The sequence below is a fragment of the Puntigrus tetrazona genome, chromosome 10, assembly GCF_018831695.1.
Source record: "Puntigrus tetrazona isolate hp1 chromosome 10, ASM1883169v1, whole genome shotgun sequence".
In the NCBI taxonomy this organism is placed as follows: Eukaryota; Metazoa; Chordata; class Actinopteri; order Cypriniformes; family Cyprinidae; genus Puntigrus; species Puntigrus tetrazona.
The window spans coordinates 2,154,599-2,168,121 of NC_056708.1; the positions used below are offsets into that span (position 1 = coordinate 2,154,599).

At 37.5% G+C, this 13,523-nt stretch overlaps 1 protein-coding gene and 2 long non-coding RNA genes across 3 annotated transcripts; 1 reads left to right on the top strand and 2 right to left on the bottom strand.

The window, feature by feature from the left end:
• The first annotated feature begins 799 nt into the window (after positions 1-799).
• spp1 (secreted phosphoprotein 1) lies at positions 800-5,607 on the top strand. Its single transcript, XM_043250216.1, has 8 exons — positions 800-926; positions 1,979-2,050; positions 2,158-2,214; positions 2,303-2,359; positions 2,956-3,006; positions 3,162-3,206; positions 3,701-4,009; positions 4,948-5,607. The coding sequence occupies exons 2-8, from the start codon at positions 1,997-1,999 to the stop codon at positions 5,314-5,316; spliced, it is 942 nt and encodes a 313-aa protein (XP_043106151.1). The 5' UTR covers positions 800-926; positions 1,979-1,996; the 3' UTR covers positions 5,317-5,607.
• Positions 5,608-7,545: 1,938 nt separating this feature from the next.
• Positions 7,546-8,106, bottom strand: LOC122352694. Its single transcript, XR_006251910.1, has 3 exons — positions 8,017-8,106; positions 7,790-7,850; positions 7,546-7,710 (listed from the first exon to the last, which is right to left on the bottom strand). It is a non-coding gene; the product is annotated as an uncharacterized LOC122352694 (long non-coding RNA).
• Positions 8,107-11,792: 3,686 nt separating this feature from the next.
• Positions 11,793-12,749, bottom strand: LOC122352693. The gene is made up of 3 exons (XR_006251909.1): positions 12,597-12,749; positions 12,347-12,407; positions 11,793-12,260 (listed from the first exon to the last, which is right to left on the bottom strand). It is a non-coding gene; the product is annotated as an uncharacterized LOC122352693 (long non-coding RNA).
• Between the last annotated feature and the right edge of the window lie 774 nt (positions 12,750-13,523).

The window sequence follows — 13,523 nt, forward strand, 5'->3', positions numbered from 1 at the left end:
CACAGATTTTATTTGTATTTATTTGATCTGCCTCTCAATTACCAAGCCACAAACTCTCTCACACACACACACACACACACACATGTAACATGCTATTGATAACACACATTGAAAAACGATTCAGTACAGTGCATTCTATGAGAACATGTTTATTTACATGCTGTCACTCAATGCAGATATATGATCAATTTGGTTATTGATTCATAAGCCTATCTTTTTTTATTCATTTCAAAATTCCACTTATTTCTTTAACAAGACATAGGATCGAATTTGAGATTGATAAATCATGTTTTTAGCACGAAGGGAATGTGAATCCCTAACCATAAGTGTGCACAAAACTAAAAGTGAAAATGTCCAGCAAACACTACCATGGACTATATTTTAATATTTGTAACATAAACTGGCCTTTTTGTGATTTTGTGACACAGTCTGAGCTGATTACACACTTAACACTTCATTCTATTTTACAGCCAGAGGCATTAAACCCCTGTATTAAAACCATTAAATATTTATTTGGCGCATTTTACGATATAATAACAATTAAAGAGTACATCGAGTCTTTCCATTGTAAATGCATAATATTTTAATAATAATAAGCATGACAACATTATATCTAGGACCCTAAGCTCAACACAGGATATGTTTTATTTTTTCTTCTTGTCATGCCTGGTGGTGAATGTTTGCATTGCCCGGGCCATATAAACCACAGGAAGAGTGGGAGCAAAAAGGTGGGACAGCAGCGGTAAACCTCATGACATCACAAGCTCCGCTGTCATTGGACATTCCCAGAGGGAACAGGGTTTAAAAAGCCAACCAGCAGCCATTTCTCACTAGCATCAAAACATAGCAAGATCTCATCTGATAAACAGACCTCAGTCTATCCTCCGACTTAGTCGAAGAACTTCAGATTTCTCAAAGGGAAAGAGGTGAGCCACAACTCTCAATTCATTTGTTTGTATTTTTCAGATTGACGGTAAAAACATTATTTGTGTTAAGTACGTAGATGTTGGGAGAAGCTTTGAGTAACTCATGGAATGTATTTACTCGATTGTAGTCTGTAGCTTTTTTAGGTTCGGCAGGCGTTCATCGGCGCATGTAGGAGTATTAGTGGCTTGAAACCATGCAGCTACAGCCTATTTTCAACCTTTAATCATGACAAATAATTCATACATCAAATGCAGTTCTTGCAGAATAAGAAAATGCAGTCAACGTAAGTACAAGACTGATGTTATGAAGGCTCTTAATGATTCCGACCACAGTTTATTATAGGCAGAGATGATTAACAAGAACTTGACAGAAGAAAGAGGAAGTTGCGGCTATGGCACATAAAGGCCTTACTAATTTGTCAACTGACTCATTTATTCCAGCGACACAACCACTAAATTAAAGTTCCATACAAAAGAATAATAATACTGGCTGACTGACAGATGCCGCCGTTACTTCTGCCTGCAGCCTTAGTGTTTTGCGCTGCACTTCACGTTTCCTTTGACGCCACAAATTTCAGGCCTTGGCTCGCAACATCCAAGATTCTAATGAGAAACTAAGTCTGGAGCCAGAGGCGTGCTATTTCTTGGGATTGTGGCTGCTACATAGTCTACATATAACTTCTGGAATTATACACCAGAGGAGATCATTATAGGTATAGCTAAACACGCACTACCTCAACTTATACTTTATGCAATGTAGTTGTAGCTGAAAACAAACGAGATGTTTCATGGCGAGGACTGGCGGGACGTCTTTTGACATTTGCCAACATGTTTCAGAGCGCCCTTAAAAGGCACGTTTCCTTCCGAGTCGGTAACTGCGTAAATACCAAAAATACCCACTTGAGGCATTTTATAGATAGAACATAAAAGTAAAACAGCACAGGCAATCCTCTCTGTAAAACATTTCTTGTAGCTGGCGTAGGCTGCATCACTTATATTTATAAGGTCAAAACTGATGCTCTCTATAACTTTTTGTTTTTCTTCTTTTTCAGGGTATTTTGCACAAAAAAATGAAGACGGTTATCGTTTTAACGCTCCTCGTTGCAACTGTTTTCTGTCTACCTGTGAGTTCACTGTAATTTTAACTGTTAGAACCTGGGCTTTAAAGTTGTACGCTCCCATTTTTTAATCTTTTTGTACACTCACACATATATTTTTCTTTATTTCTCAGGTGAAGCGCTCAGCTAGCAGTTCAGAGAGCTCAGAAGAACTTGTGGTTGCTCAACGGGCAAGTATCTTGACATGGACAACGCTTTGAAATGAATACAGTGCAGAAAAGAATATTGCGATTTTAACTAAACATGTGTCTCGTACAGCCACCTCCTATTCTACGAAAAGCTGCTGCTGTTATGTTCAAGGAAGAGCCTACACAGGTAAAACATGTCCACTAGACTATATTTTATCCATGAATGAATAGTTCACCCCAGACAAGACAATTCTGCCAGGATTTATTCACCTTTTTTTTCTTTAGTGGAACAGTGCTTACTATTTTTTAAAATAAGGACTGGTGATGTTAAGCTGCAAAATTTTACCAAACGCTAGAAAAAAGTCTGCGTATTTGAAACCATGCAATAGATTTGTGTGAAGAACAAACAGAAGTGTTAGTCATTATTTAATAATAAATCTTGAGATATTCCCAAATTCACTTTCATATGAATGGGATTTTAGGATAGAAGTAACAAACTGTCTAAATGATTTCGTTCATAAATCTGGTTATTATTTTAGTTTTGGCTTTCTAATATCATTGCATGGAAAAGATTGACCAGTACATATTTAAACATTCTGTATTCCACTGAAAAAATTAATTTTTGAAATTGTAAATTGTGCTAACCTTTACTTTAATCTTAAAAAATCCATACAATCTTGCAGCTATGATCTTTTTAAATTCAAGGACGTGCTAATTGGCACGTTCACGAGAAATACAGTGAGCATTGTTATATTTATGTTGAAGCATTTGGTTGTGTTTCAGACCACGGCAGCAGAATCCAATGAAAGCACAGACAGTGCAGATGACAGTGAGGTAAATGAAAACTCATCCTATAACCACATCACACGTCAATGCACTCCCACTATAGCCAGTAAAAGACAACGGGTTCTAAAAATACCCTTCCGCCGGTCTAGACGCACTGTAAGTGACCCCGCTGTGAGTCTCAGTACTGTTTCTTTCTTTTGCAGGATGCAGATGAGGAATCTGAAACAGATGAAAACGAACAGGAGAATGTGAGTCACTTTGTCTTGTACAACCAGTTTGAACCAAAACAGACTAAACCGGTTGTTTTGTTTCAAAACCTAAAATTGATAATGGGTGACAAAAAAAATTTCCATAAATAAAACATCACTTAAATTTGCTTCGTATCTAAGCATCTGCCAGATGCATACATGCAAAAGCAAAAACAGCACCAAAATTGCTCATCGGTAAACAAAAATGTACTAAAAATAACAGTAAAAATGTATTAACTCATCTGTTGACGCTGTATTTAGCACAAAAAAAGTTTCCATTACCAAACACTTGCACACTGCACATCTGCTGCAGGACGGGAAGCAGTCACAGTGAATGAAAACATATTTGATGTCTAACATACAATTACAACATTATTTTAAAACAGTGAAGTTTCGCAATTGTGCTACCCGTACATCGCTACATCGTATCCACCATGCTAGCAGTAAAGCTTCTGAATGTTACTGACCGCATTGACCGTATATTGTCCACTTAGGAGACTGACTCCAGTGAGAGTGAGTCTGGGGAAGCCATGAGCACCGTTTTCCCATCCACAGTGGAACCTACAGTGGAACCTTCACTGGACCCCATCATCAACACAGGCCGGGGAGACAGCATGGGCTACCCTAGCGACTACAAAAAAGCCATTGTCTACGTGGACTCAAACGACTTAGAAAAAATACCTTCCCCATACAAGTCCTACAGCAGTGACAAGTTGGGCGGCTTGACGTTCGTGAGCAAGAAGTCCTCTGCCTATGATGACCAGAGCATCAACGATGTGGAGAAGGAGATTAAACTGTACAAGGTACATGCATAGGCTACTTTATGTTTGTAAAGTTTGACTAGCAATAGAAATGCATAGGAAAACTAGTACTGTGGAAGGACATGTTGTCAAATAGTATTATATAATGGGGTTGAGTGGTCGGTTGTGTGACCAAGTAACTTTATTTGGGTACAGTTCAACTAATAATATTATCGTATTTTATAGTAACAAACTTTATTTAGCGACTATCGTGTGTTGCGACCGTGTCGTGACGCTGTACTTGAGGATACAATCAAACGCACTCACTTGAACGGTCCTCTTTCGATCAAACTCCTTCTCTGTCATATAGCGTAGGTATGTGTGAATTATTTATTGAATCGATTCATCTTAGATGGGTCGCTCTCGTACTGTATATAATTTGGAAGTCCGATTTGTCTTAGGGATTCGATTCATCCCAAACGGTCCTCTCTGCCATGTAGTACTGGGAAATTTGATTCATTCCAATGAATCGATTGAACATGCTCACAAAATGATTCACTGATTCGACTCCCTTTTCTGCAGTATGTATTAGTTTTTTGTTGCTGTATTTAGTATCGGGAAGTCTGATTTGTTCAAGGAATTCGATTAAGCCTAAACGGTCCCCTCTGCTATGTAGTATTGGGAAAAATCTGATTCATTCCAGTGAATTCGATTCTATCGAAAGATTCACTTAAACGAACACGTTCACAACCACCAGTTTGAGTTCTAAAGTACTGTATACAGTTTCTGACTCTGTGATGTAAATAATTGTTTTGTTGTTGAATTTATTAGGCTAGCTTTGTTAAATTTGCTTATTTAAAAATGGCTATTGTAGAGTAAGCAAAAATATGGCTCTAAAATATATATATATTTGCTAAAGGTTTTTTAAATTTTGCATTTAATTCGTAACTATGGATGGTAACATATAGCTTCTGTAGCTAAGATGTCCTTTTCTTCCTCAGGCTCTGCAGGTGCATGATATTCCTCTGGAGGAGGACGACACCAGCACTCCAGAGGTGGAGAACATTGAGCCAAACGACCGCCAGGCTCCTCTGGGAAGCCAAGAGATCGTTCCCACCGGGAACCAGGACGCCACAGCAGAGTCAGACAGCGAGGGAGCAAGTGCTGGAGACACCACCAACGGCAGCGCCAGCGCCAGCGCCAGCCAGGAGCAAAACGAAGAGGAGTCAGACAGCAGCCTGAGCAGCGAGGAGACCACGGCCACACCTGGAGCAGCAGACAGCGAGGACGACTCCTCACAGAGCCAGGAAAGCGATTCTTCAGAGGAGACCATCCAGACCACCGACGCTACCGTTATCATAGCAAAATAAACGCATCCGAGCACAAACCCTCATCGGGCTGTCGACAGAAACGAATGCAAACGTATTAATTGTATGGTGCTTGGTGACTCACTCCACCTGATGTTAGTGTGGGTTCGACAAACGGCAGAGCACAAAGATACGGTTCACGCAAGTTCTTGAACCGTTGCCGTGAGGTGCAGTTTCATCTCAACGATGTCTTCCTGTTCATTGCACAATTATTTACAATCTTAATGTAAATGTAATTTTATACTGCTTTATGTATGTAATGACTGATCACTTATGAATAAAATTTGACCTTTATCGGGTATGCAGTGTTTCTTCATGCACAGAAAATATAAAATAGTTAGTCGGCAGTGTTTGAATTGTCTCAAAGCTCTTTGGAGGTCCTGACTCCTAAGTGCAAAGTGATTTATACCCTTCATGCTCATTTTTACCTTTATAAAGCTTTTTGCATCTGAAGGGATATTTAGATTTAGTCACAAGACATGAGTGCAGTTACACACGCATAGATGTTTTCATATTTGAATCCTAAAGCTTTGAATACGTCGAATATATATTATTTCAATTTAAATGTGAAATTAAAACTGCCGGTAGTCGCTGTTTTTAAGTGAGTCGTTGCGATTGAACTGAATCATTTAAAAAGTTGATTCATTTAGGAACATTACACATGTTGATTAGTCGATTTTAATTTCTTGTTTACTGAACTGTTGTATAAAAACAATATCACGTTTGTTATGAATATATGATATATGATATATGAAATTATAAAAATATACATATTTTCTGCCTTGAGAGCATTCAGACTTTTATTATACTGAATCAAAGTCTAGCCGTTTAAGCACTCATTTGATAAACAAATCTTATTTTTATGTACATACGCACTTTTGTTGCTTATGGTTATGGGAATTTGCAAGTTTTAGTCTGATCAAAATTCAGCGATGTTTAATATGACCGCTTCTGATTGGGCACTGCATTCCCTTAGTTCAATTAAGTGCAATAGAATTTAATTTAGGAATGCAAACGAGATGACAAAACATCTGGAATCAAATTAACACAATGAGGACAGGGGCAGGAAGAACCAAATAAGGGCACCAGTGAAACTAAACAGAGGAGTGTGTGTGTGTGTGTGTGTGTGTGCATATATATATATATATATATATATATATATATATATATATATATATATATATATATATATATATATAAACTATAACCACTTACCACTGTAAAATTTACTTTGATATATTTTATATCTCACACAGAATTTTTCCACTAGTTGGAGCAATACGAGTTTCTAAATTACCTTTAGATATGTGTCAAAAACACTTTTGATGTCTAAAAGTGAACATTCCTGTGTATCACACAGCTGCACAGTAATGCTTTTCTTTTGCCAGTGTCTTGATGTGCGGGCTCCAGACAAATATTTGCCAAACTTTGAAGTTTAGAGGAGTCTAGCGCTCTGTAATTAGCCTGGTCTGGGTGTGCAGATAGTCTGGGCCATTTCTTACAAAAACAAATACTACACTAAATAAAACGTCCGATTCTTTACCACAATGACATTGCTGCTGACAAAGTAAAAGCACGGTACACATTTCTTCTTCTTTACTAATGTTATGCCCATCTCAGCTTACAGTAGGTTTAATTATGTCTGGTAATCACAGAGCTATCAAACCAAACTACTGTGTTTCTCCACCGTCTGGTGTGTTTTGCAGACGCTTTTCGTATATAATTACAAAAACACATATTTTGATCTGAGCGTGCGGCAGAAATGTGAAATAAAGAAGTCTACAAAAATTTCCCATTTTAAAAACAAACAAAAGTATATAAAAAGGGTTAAATATTCAGCACATACCGTACATGCGAATCATGCTAAACAAATGTGATTTGCACCATTGAATTAGAAAATATAATAATAATAAACTTGAGACAAAACCTAATTTTGTAAGGTGTGAAATCATTCATCAGTTGTTATGACAGTTGTATTTTAAACACTTAAAAACCTAATAGAGACATGCAATTTAAAAGTAATCATTCAGTAATAACACCTTCGTTAACAGCACATACTGCACACCATTGTTTTGCGTGAAAATATGATTAAACAGTATTACTACAAGGTATTATATTGACATTATCATCATCATTATCACCTCTTCTTGAAGGTGACAGATCCATAGTAACACAGTTTGTGAAGTCTTGTTTCGCGGTAGTCGATGGACTTCTTGTGCTAGCTGGAGGGAATGCGCTCGAGACCACTCTGATGTCTTCCTCCGAAGATTCAGATTCACTTGATTTAGACTCGTTGGATTCAGAATCCTCCCTGTCTTCTCTGCGTGAATCACTTTCCTCTGAACTGAATCTAGACCGCTCAGAGTGTGACGAACCAAATCTTCTGCGTGAATGAAACTAAGGATTTAAAAAGTCGATCATTTCGGTTTGTTATTTAAAGTGACAGTATAAAAAAATCCTAAAAAAAAATACTTACTGGTTTTGAAAAGACTGATGCGACAAACAGCATGAGTAGCATTGCGTGTAATGTCTTCATCCTGCAATATAAAAGCATAAAAAAAATTACAAATGAAACTATTATTCTCTTGTACATTCAAATAGTGTTTACCACGTGTTACAAATGAGTTCTGCTTGCTTGTATTCCTTGATTACTTAGTTACTACTAATAAAACATAAACATATCATTAGAGATTAATAATTTACCTTGCACAGATGTTCTTGTCCCAGTCTGTAATTACTGGTATCTGTGGTACTGTGTCTTAAATACTGGATGGATGTGAGTAAACCAGGGCTTGGTCCACTGAATACCATAATAACGCCATGACAAGTAAGTACAACTTCCAGGTCTCTACCAAACCTTGCACAATGCCTTGCAAAATCCATTCTACATTCATCGTGAAGTTATCCAAACAAGAGTTTAAATCATGCATCGCCACTGCTTTACTTCATTGTTTAGACAAACCACACCGTCCGCCACTTGTTTAGTTTGTTAAAAGTGAAAGGCTCCGAACAAAAACATAATCTATGTATACTTATGTACAAGATTTACTGTACAGAACTGTCAGATGCACACATTTGAAATTATGACCTGTGACTGTATTTTTATATTTTGGACACACTTCAGTACTTTAAACACAGTTTGAGGGAGCTCGATGGCCCACTGGTTTTATTCAGAATGCTGCATACTCACAACTGAAATGCATACTTGTCGAATAGAAATATACAATCTGATGTAAATAAGGCAATTAATAATTAACATGTCAGTCAATGACACATAAGTAAGTTCAAAACATTGGTGCCAAATACTTTTAATAAATATGTAACGACGATATTTAAAAATGTCATGGGTTGTAACCGTCACAAACCTGTGTGTGTGTGTGTGTGTGTGTGTAGTTCAGGTATTACCCTACTTCACCCTACTGAAGACGTCAATGATGACTGAGGATGTGAAATTGTAATTTTGCAAACGGATGATATAATCTGACATCATCCGATACCAGCCTCTACATGAATGGCAAAAGTTATAAATGCAAAACGACGAACTATAAAATCATGTATGCAATGTGTTACGGATGCTAACTACAGCAGATTAAATGCTAGTTGTTGAGCTAGCTTTAGCATTTTTGTCATTACTTTAATAACAATATAGTGGTGGTTAAATTCACTGTCGTCTCTGAGTTTTATGTAAATTACTCTGATATCAATGAGTTTTAGAGATTAGTACACAATAATTAATTCTCCAACAGAAGAGCAAATAAGGCATCACTGCTTAGCATTTTCTCCATCACAAAATCTTCCCACCTTGTGTGTGTTGCATCGTGGCTGTTAGGAGTACAGTATTCATCAGATGAATTTGAATGGCCATTGATAAAAACACAATTTATTTCCTAATCTCTAAAACGTTTCTCCTGAATGCACCTTTAAGGCAAAAAATTATTCAAATTCACAACTCTAGGACTATTGAATGATTTTCTTTGATTCATGCTTTGTTTTGTGTTTCATTTTGGGCGATGTTAACCGCTCCTAGATTGCACCAGTATTGCTGCTATTAAATGGGTTCAGACCTGCCAGACTGCACTAAAGGTGGCTTAGACACATCCGGTCTACAAAACCACAAGTATGTGGCAAACCATTAGGTAGTTGACAACCCCTGCAAAATACTAATTTTGGCTCACTCTATTGAACGCCAACTCTCCCATCCTTTGAATCTCCAAAACCCCTTGGCCTTGGTAGGGACTAGACCAATAGCGGGACATGTCCTTCATGCAAGCAGGTATAGCAATCAGGAACTGTCACGCTATAGGCTTAGCAGGCGGCAAACTTTTCCTACCGTAAAGGTCAACATTCACCAGAAACGCGTCGCTCTCCACTGGTCCTGGTCGATATGTATTCCTTACCACAGCATGTTTATTGCATTCTGGGAGATTTGAACCACCCATTGCTTCTTCTTTGATCTCTGCATGTATGTAAGAAGGTTTCTCAGTGATGAGGGTATAACAAAAAATGCATAGCCCCGTAGTAAGCAGTCAGACTATACTGACTAACTCATTTAGTCAAACCAAATAAGGTCCGAGTTTGTCTACCCGCCATTCGAGATCCAGGCCAAAGCCTGCAACAAAACTTGGTGAGTTCTTGTGAATCATTTCACTTGGGCCACAGGGACAGGTGCACTTTACAAGATGTCTAAGTGAGAGCTTCTCACATCTGTCTGACCATTTCCGCTGCCTGAAATTGTTTAGCAGTTCATGTAGGGGACGAAGCCCGCTGGCCAGGTTCGGCATAAACTTTTAAAAGTGTGTTATTATTCTTAGGAATGGCTTACATTCTTTGGAAATGGTGCATCCACAACAGCTTTGACCTTTGATGGCGCTTTGTGGAGACCAGCGCTGTCAAGACTGGTTTGAAAGAATTCACATTTGTCTTTCTTTACCCAAAGACCATACTCTTTTAGTAGCTGCAGTGTTGCCTTCAAGTTGTAAGGAAGACGTTACAATGATTAAAAGGGATCGGATTATATTGTGTGCGGTAAAATAAAACTCTTGATGCACGGGTCAACTTTTTTTGAGGAATTTAGCTTGGGCACTTTCCAGTTGACAATGGGTAACAAATATCTATTTAAATATTTTGGATCAGTTGTGGGCCCTGTGTCTCGCCTGGTTGCCAGTTGAGGGCAACATTGCTCAAAGCGTTGCTTTTCAGTGTATCATCCGCCCAAGTGTTATTTTTAAAATGACAAAAGTAGAATATGTGTTTGCATATTGCACAAGGAGCATAGAACAACACAATAAAACTAGAATAACTAGATTAACTTCGCACCCTAAAACAGTCCTAAAAAATCTTTGCGTGTTAAAGTCTAAAAGTCCACTAGTTTATATACAGTCCAAAGAAAGTATGTCAAGATTTATTCAAACTTCTGGAACGGTAAGTCTGGAAAATGGTTTGGTCAATGGTTTTGTTTTTTTTCTCTGTTTGTGCTATTCTCAAAGCGTGACGAGCTCCGCACGTGTGTTTCGCCTGTTAGCTTCTGATGAACTTGTGTAATGGTGTGCAGCCCTCTCAGCTGAATACTGCTTCTATGACGACTCTCACAGAGGTTAGAGAATTAGTCTTGTTGCCAGTTTGACTCTTATACCATATCTTCATGAGATGACTGCGCGCTGTTTTAAAAACGAACACATTTTTGCTCATTCACTTGTGTACAGATGACATTCAGAGCTTTTTGTGCATGTCTTATAATACAAGAAACCAGTACGGGGTGTCGTAATGATACTCTAAAACGTGCAATCCACGAAATGCAATGCACTACACTTAGGTTGACTCGATGTCACCTACTACTGAAATGTAGTGTGCTATACGAATATTAGACTAGCATGCTTTGACATGGATACCATTCTAAATTAGTTCTATTCTGAACTACTGTTCTAAAGGACGTCAGTCGGCACAATCCTGATGTTGCGATCAGAAATGAACAGCAAAGTCAGGATGTGCGGAGAGAGCTTGCTGCAGTCTCCCACCGGAAGGAGTCGACTGATACAGGCCTGCTTTAGGTCGACCTTTCTGACAAACACAGATGTGGTGTCGTAAGATCTTGCGAAGTTGGTCACGTCCAAAACAATTCTTAAGAAAGTTAAAAAACGTTTAAGGTAAAATTCATGTCCGACTAATACATAAGTCAAACAAAACAGGAATGCGCTGACTGCCAAATTACTGTGCCCCAAAATGCAATGCGCTAAACATGACCTTCCTATGTAACAATGATAATTAGACACTAATATGATAACCAGACCCCTTCTCACATAAAGATGTCATGAGATAATATCTGACCAATATAATGGGGTAATGTACAATGAAAAAGTTGCAAAAATATACTGAACTCTTATTTCATTTTGTAGATATTTTAATGCTGCAAACAAAGTACTACCAATAATAAATCTTGTTAGAAAATCTTGTTAAAGGGTGTTTAATCCCAAAACATAAAGTGTATTTAAACATGTTTTTATTATTATTATTATCATGTATTTATTCTAAATAAGCACTTATTAATATAGTGACATGCAGTTTAAAAGTAAATCATTTTAAAAGTTCAAATCATTCAGTTTCGAGACCTTCGTTATCAGCACATAAAAATGACTTGAACTGTACGCCTTTTAACATTTAACTGATGATTAAGTGCAAGATATCACAACACCATCACCCCTTGTTCCAGCAACGCAGTTTGTGAAGTCTGGTGTCGTGATAGTCGATGCTGCTGTCGATGGACTTCTTGTGCTAGCTGGAGGGAATGCGCTCGAGACAACTCTGATATCTTCCTCCGAAGATTCAGATTCACTTGATTTAGACTCGTTGGATTCAGAATCCTCCCTGTCTTCTCTGCGTGAATCACTTTCCTCTGAACTGAATCTAGACCGCTCAGAGTGTGACGAACCAAATCTTCTGCGTGAATGAAACTAAGGATTTAAAAAGTCGATCATTTCATTAACAATAATCTGTGCGCTGTTTGTTATTAACAGTGACAGTATAAAAAAATACTTACTGGTTTTGAAAAGACTGATGCGACAAACAGCATGAGTAGCATTGCGTGTAATGTCTTCATCCTGCAGTATAAAAGCATAAAAAGAACCTAATGTGAAAAAATTATTCTCTGGTTTTATATATATATATATATATATATATATATATATATATATATATATATATATATATAAAGTTCCGCTTGCTTGATGATTATTTAAAGCCATAAATGTAACACAACAAACCATAACATAGAGATATGAATAATTTACCTTGCACAGATGTTCTTGTCCAGTTATTGTAATGTCACAGGTTGTATTTCCTCTGGTATCTGTGGTACTGTGTCTTAAATACTGGATGGATGTGAGTAAACCAGGAACTGGTTCACTGAATTACCATGACAAGAATGTCACAAGCAAATATTTATGCAACTTCCAGGTCTCTACCAAACCTTGCACAACGCCTTGCAAAATCCTTTCTACATTCAGTGTGTAGTTATCCAAACAAGAGTTTAAATCACGCAACGCCACTGTCTCACGGCATTGTTTAGACAAACCACACACTCCTGTTTGTTTAGTTTGGTGAAAAGGCTCAGAACTTCAACATAATCCATGTATACTTATGTACAGGATTTACTGCAATGTACATGATAGATTTGGGGCTATATTTTTATATTTTGTTCCAGCGCTCTAAACACAGATTGAGGAAACTCGATGGACCACTGGTTTTAAACTGAATAGTATGCTGCATACTCACAATTAAAATGCATACGTGTCAAATTATTTAATAATCAGGGGTAATAAGTATCATGAATGCGTGTGTGGTTCTGCATTTTAGGAACAAAATGTCCCCACAAAGATTACAATTTCCAGGTTTAGGGAAAGAGTAAGGGGACAGAAAGAACAGATTGTATAGTGTAAAAATATGTCTATGGAATGCCCCCAGATACAAAGAATTGCAATATTCATTGCATTTTTGAGAAGTCGCACCGCAGCATTTTACAACCCGAATCTTGCAAAATGGATGCAATTATCAGAGTTTTATTTTATTTATTTTTACATATTTGTATGCAAAGTCACAAGGGCCATAACGTAACAATTTACCAATTGACATAATTTACCAAATTTAAAGACAAGCTCATGGATTTTACACAAAAAAAAAACATTTTCCCCTTTAAGCCTAAACCACCGGCCTACATG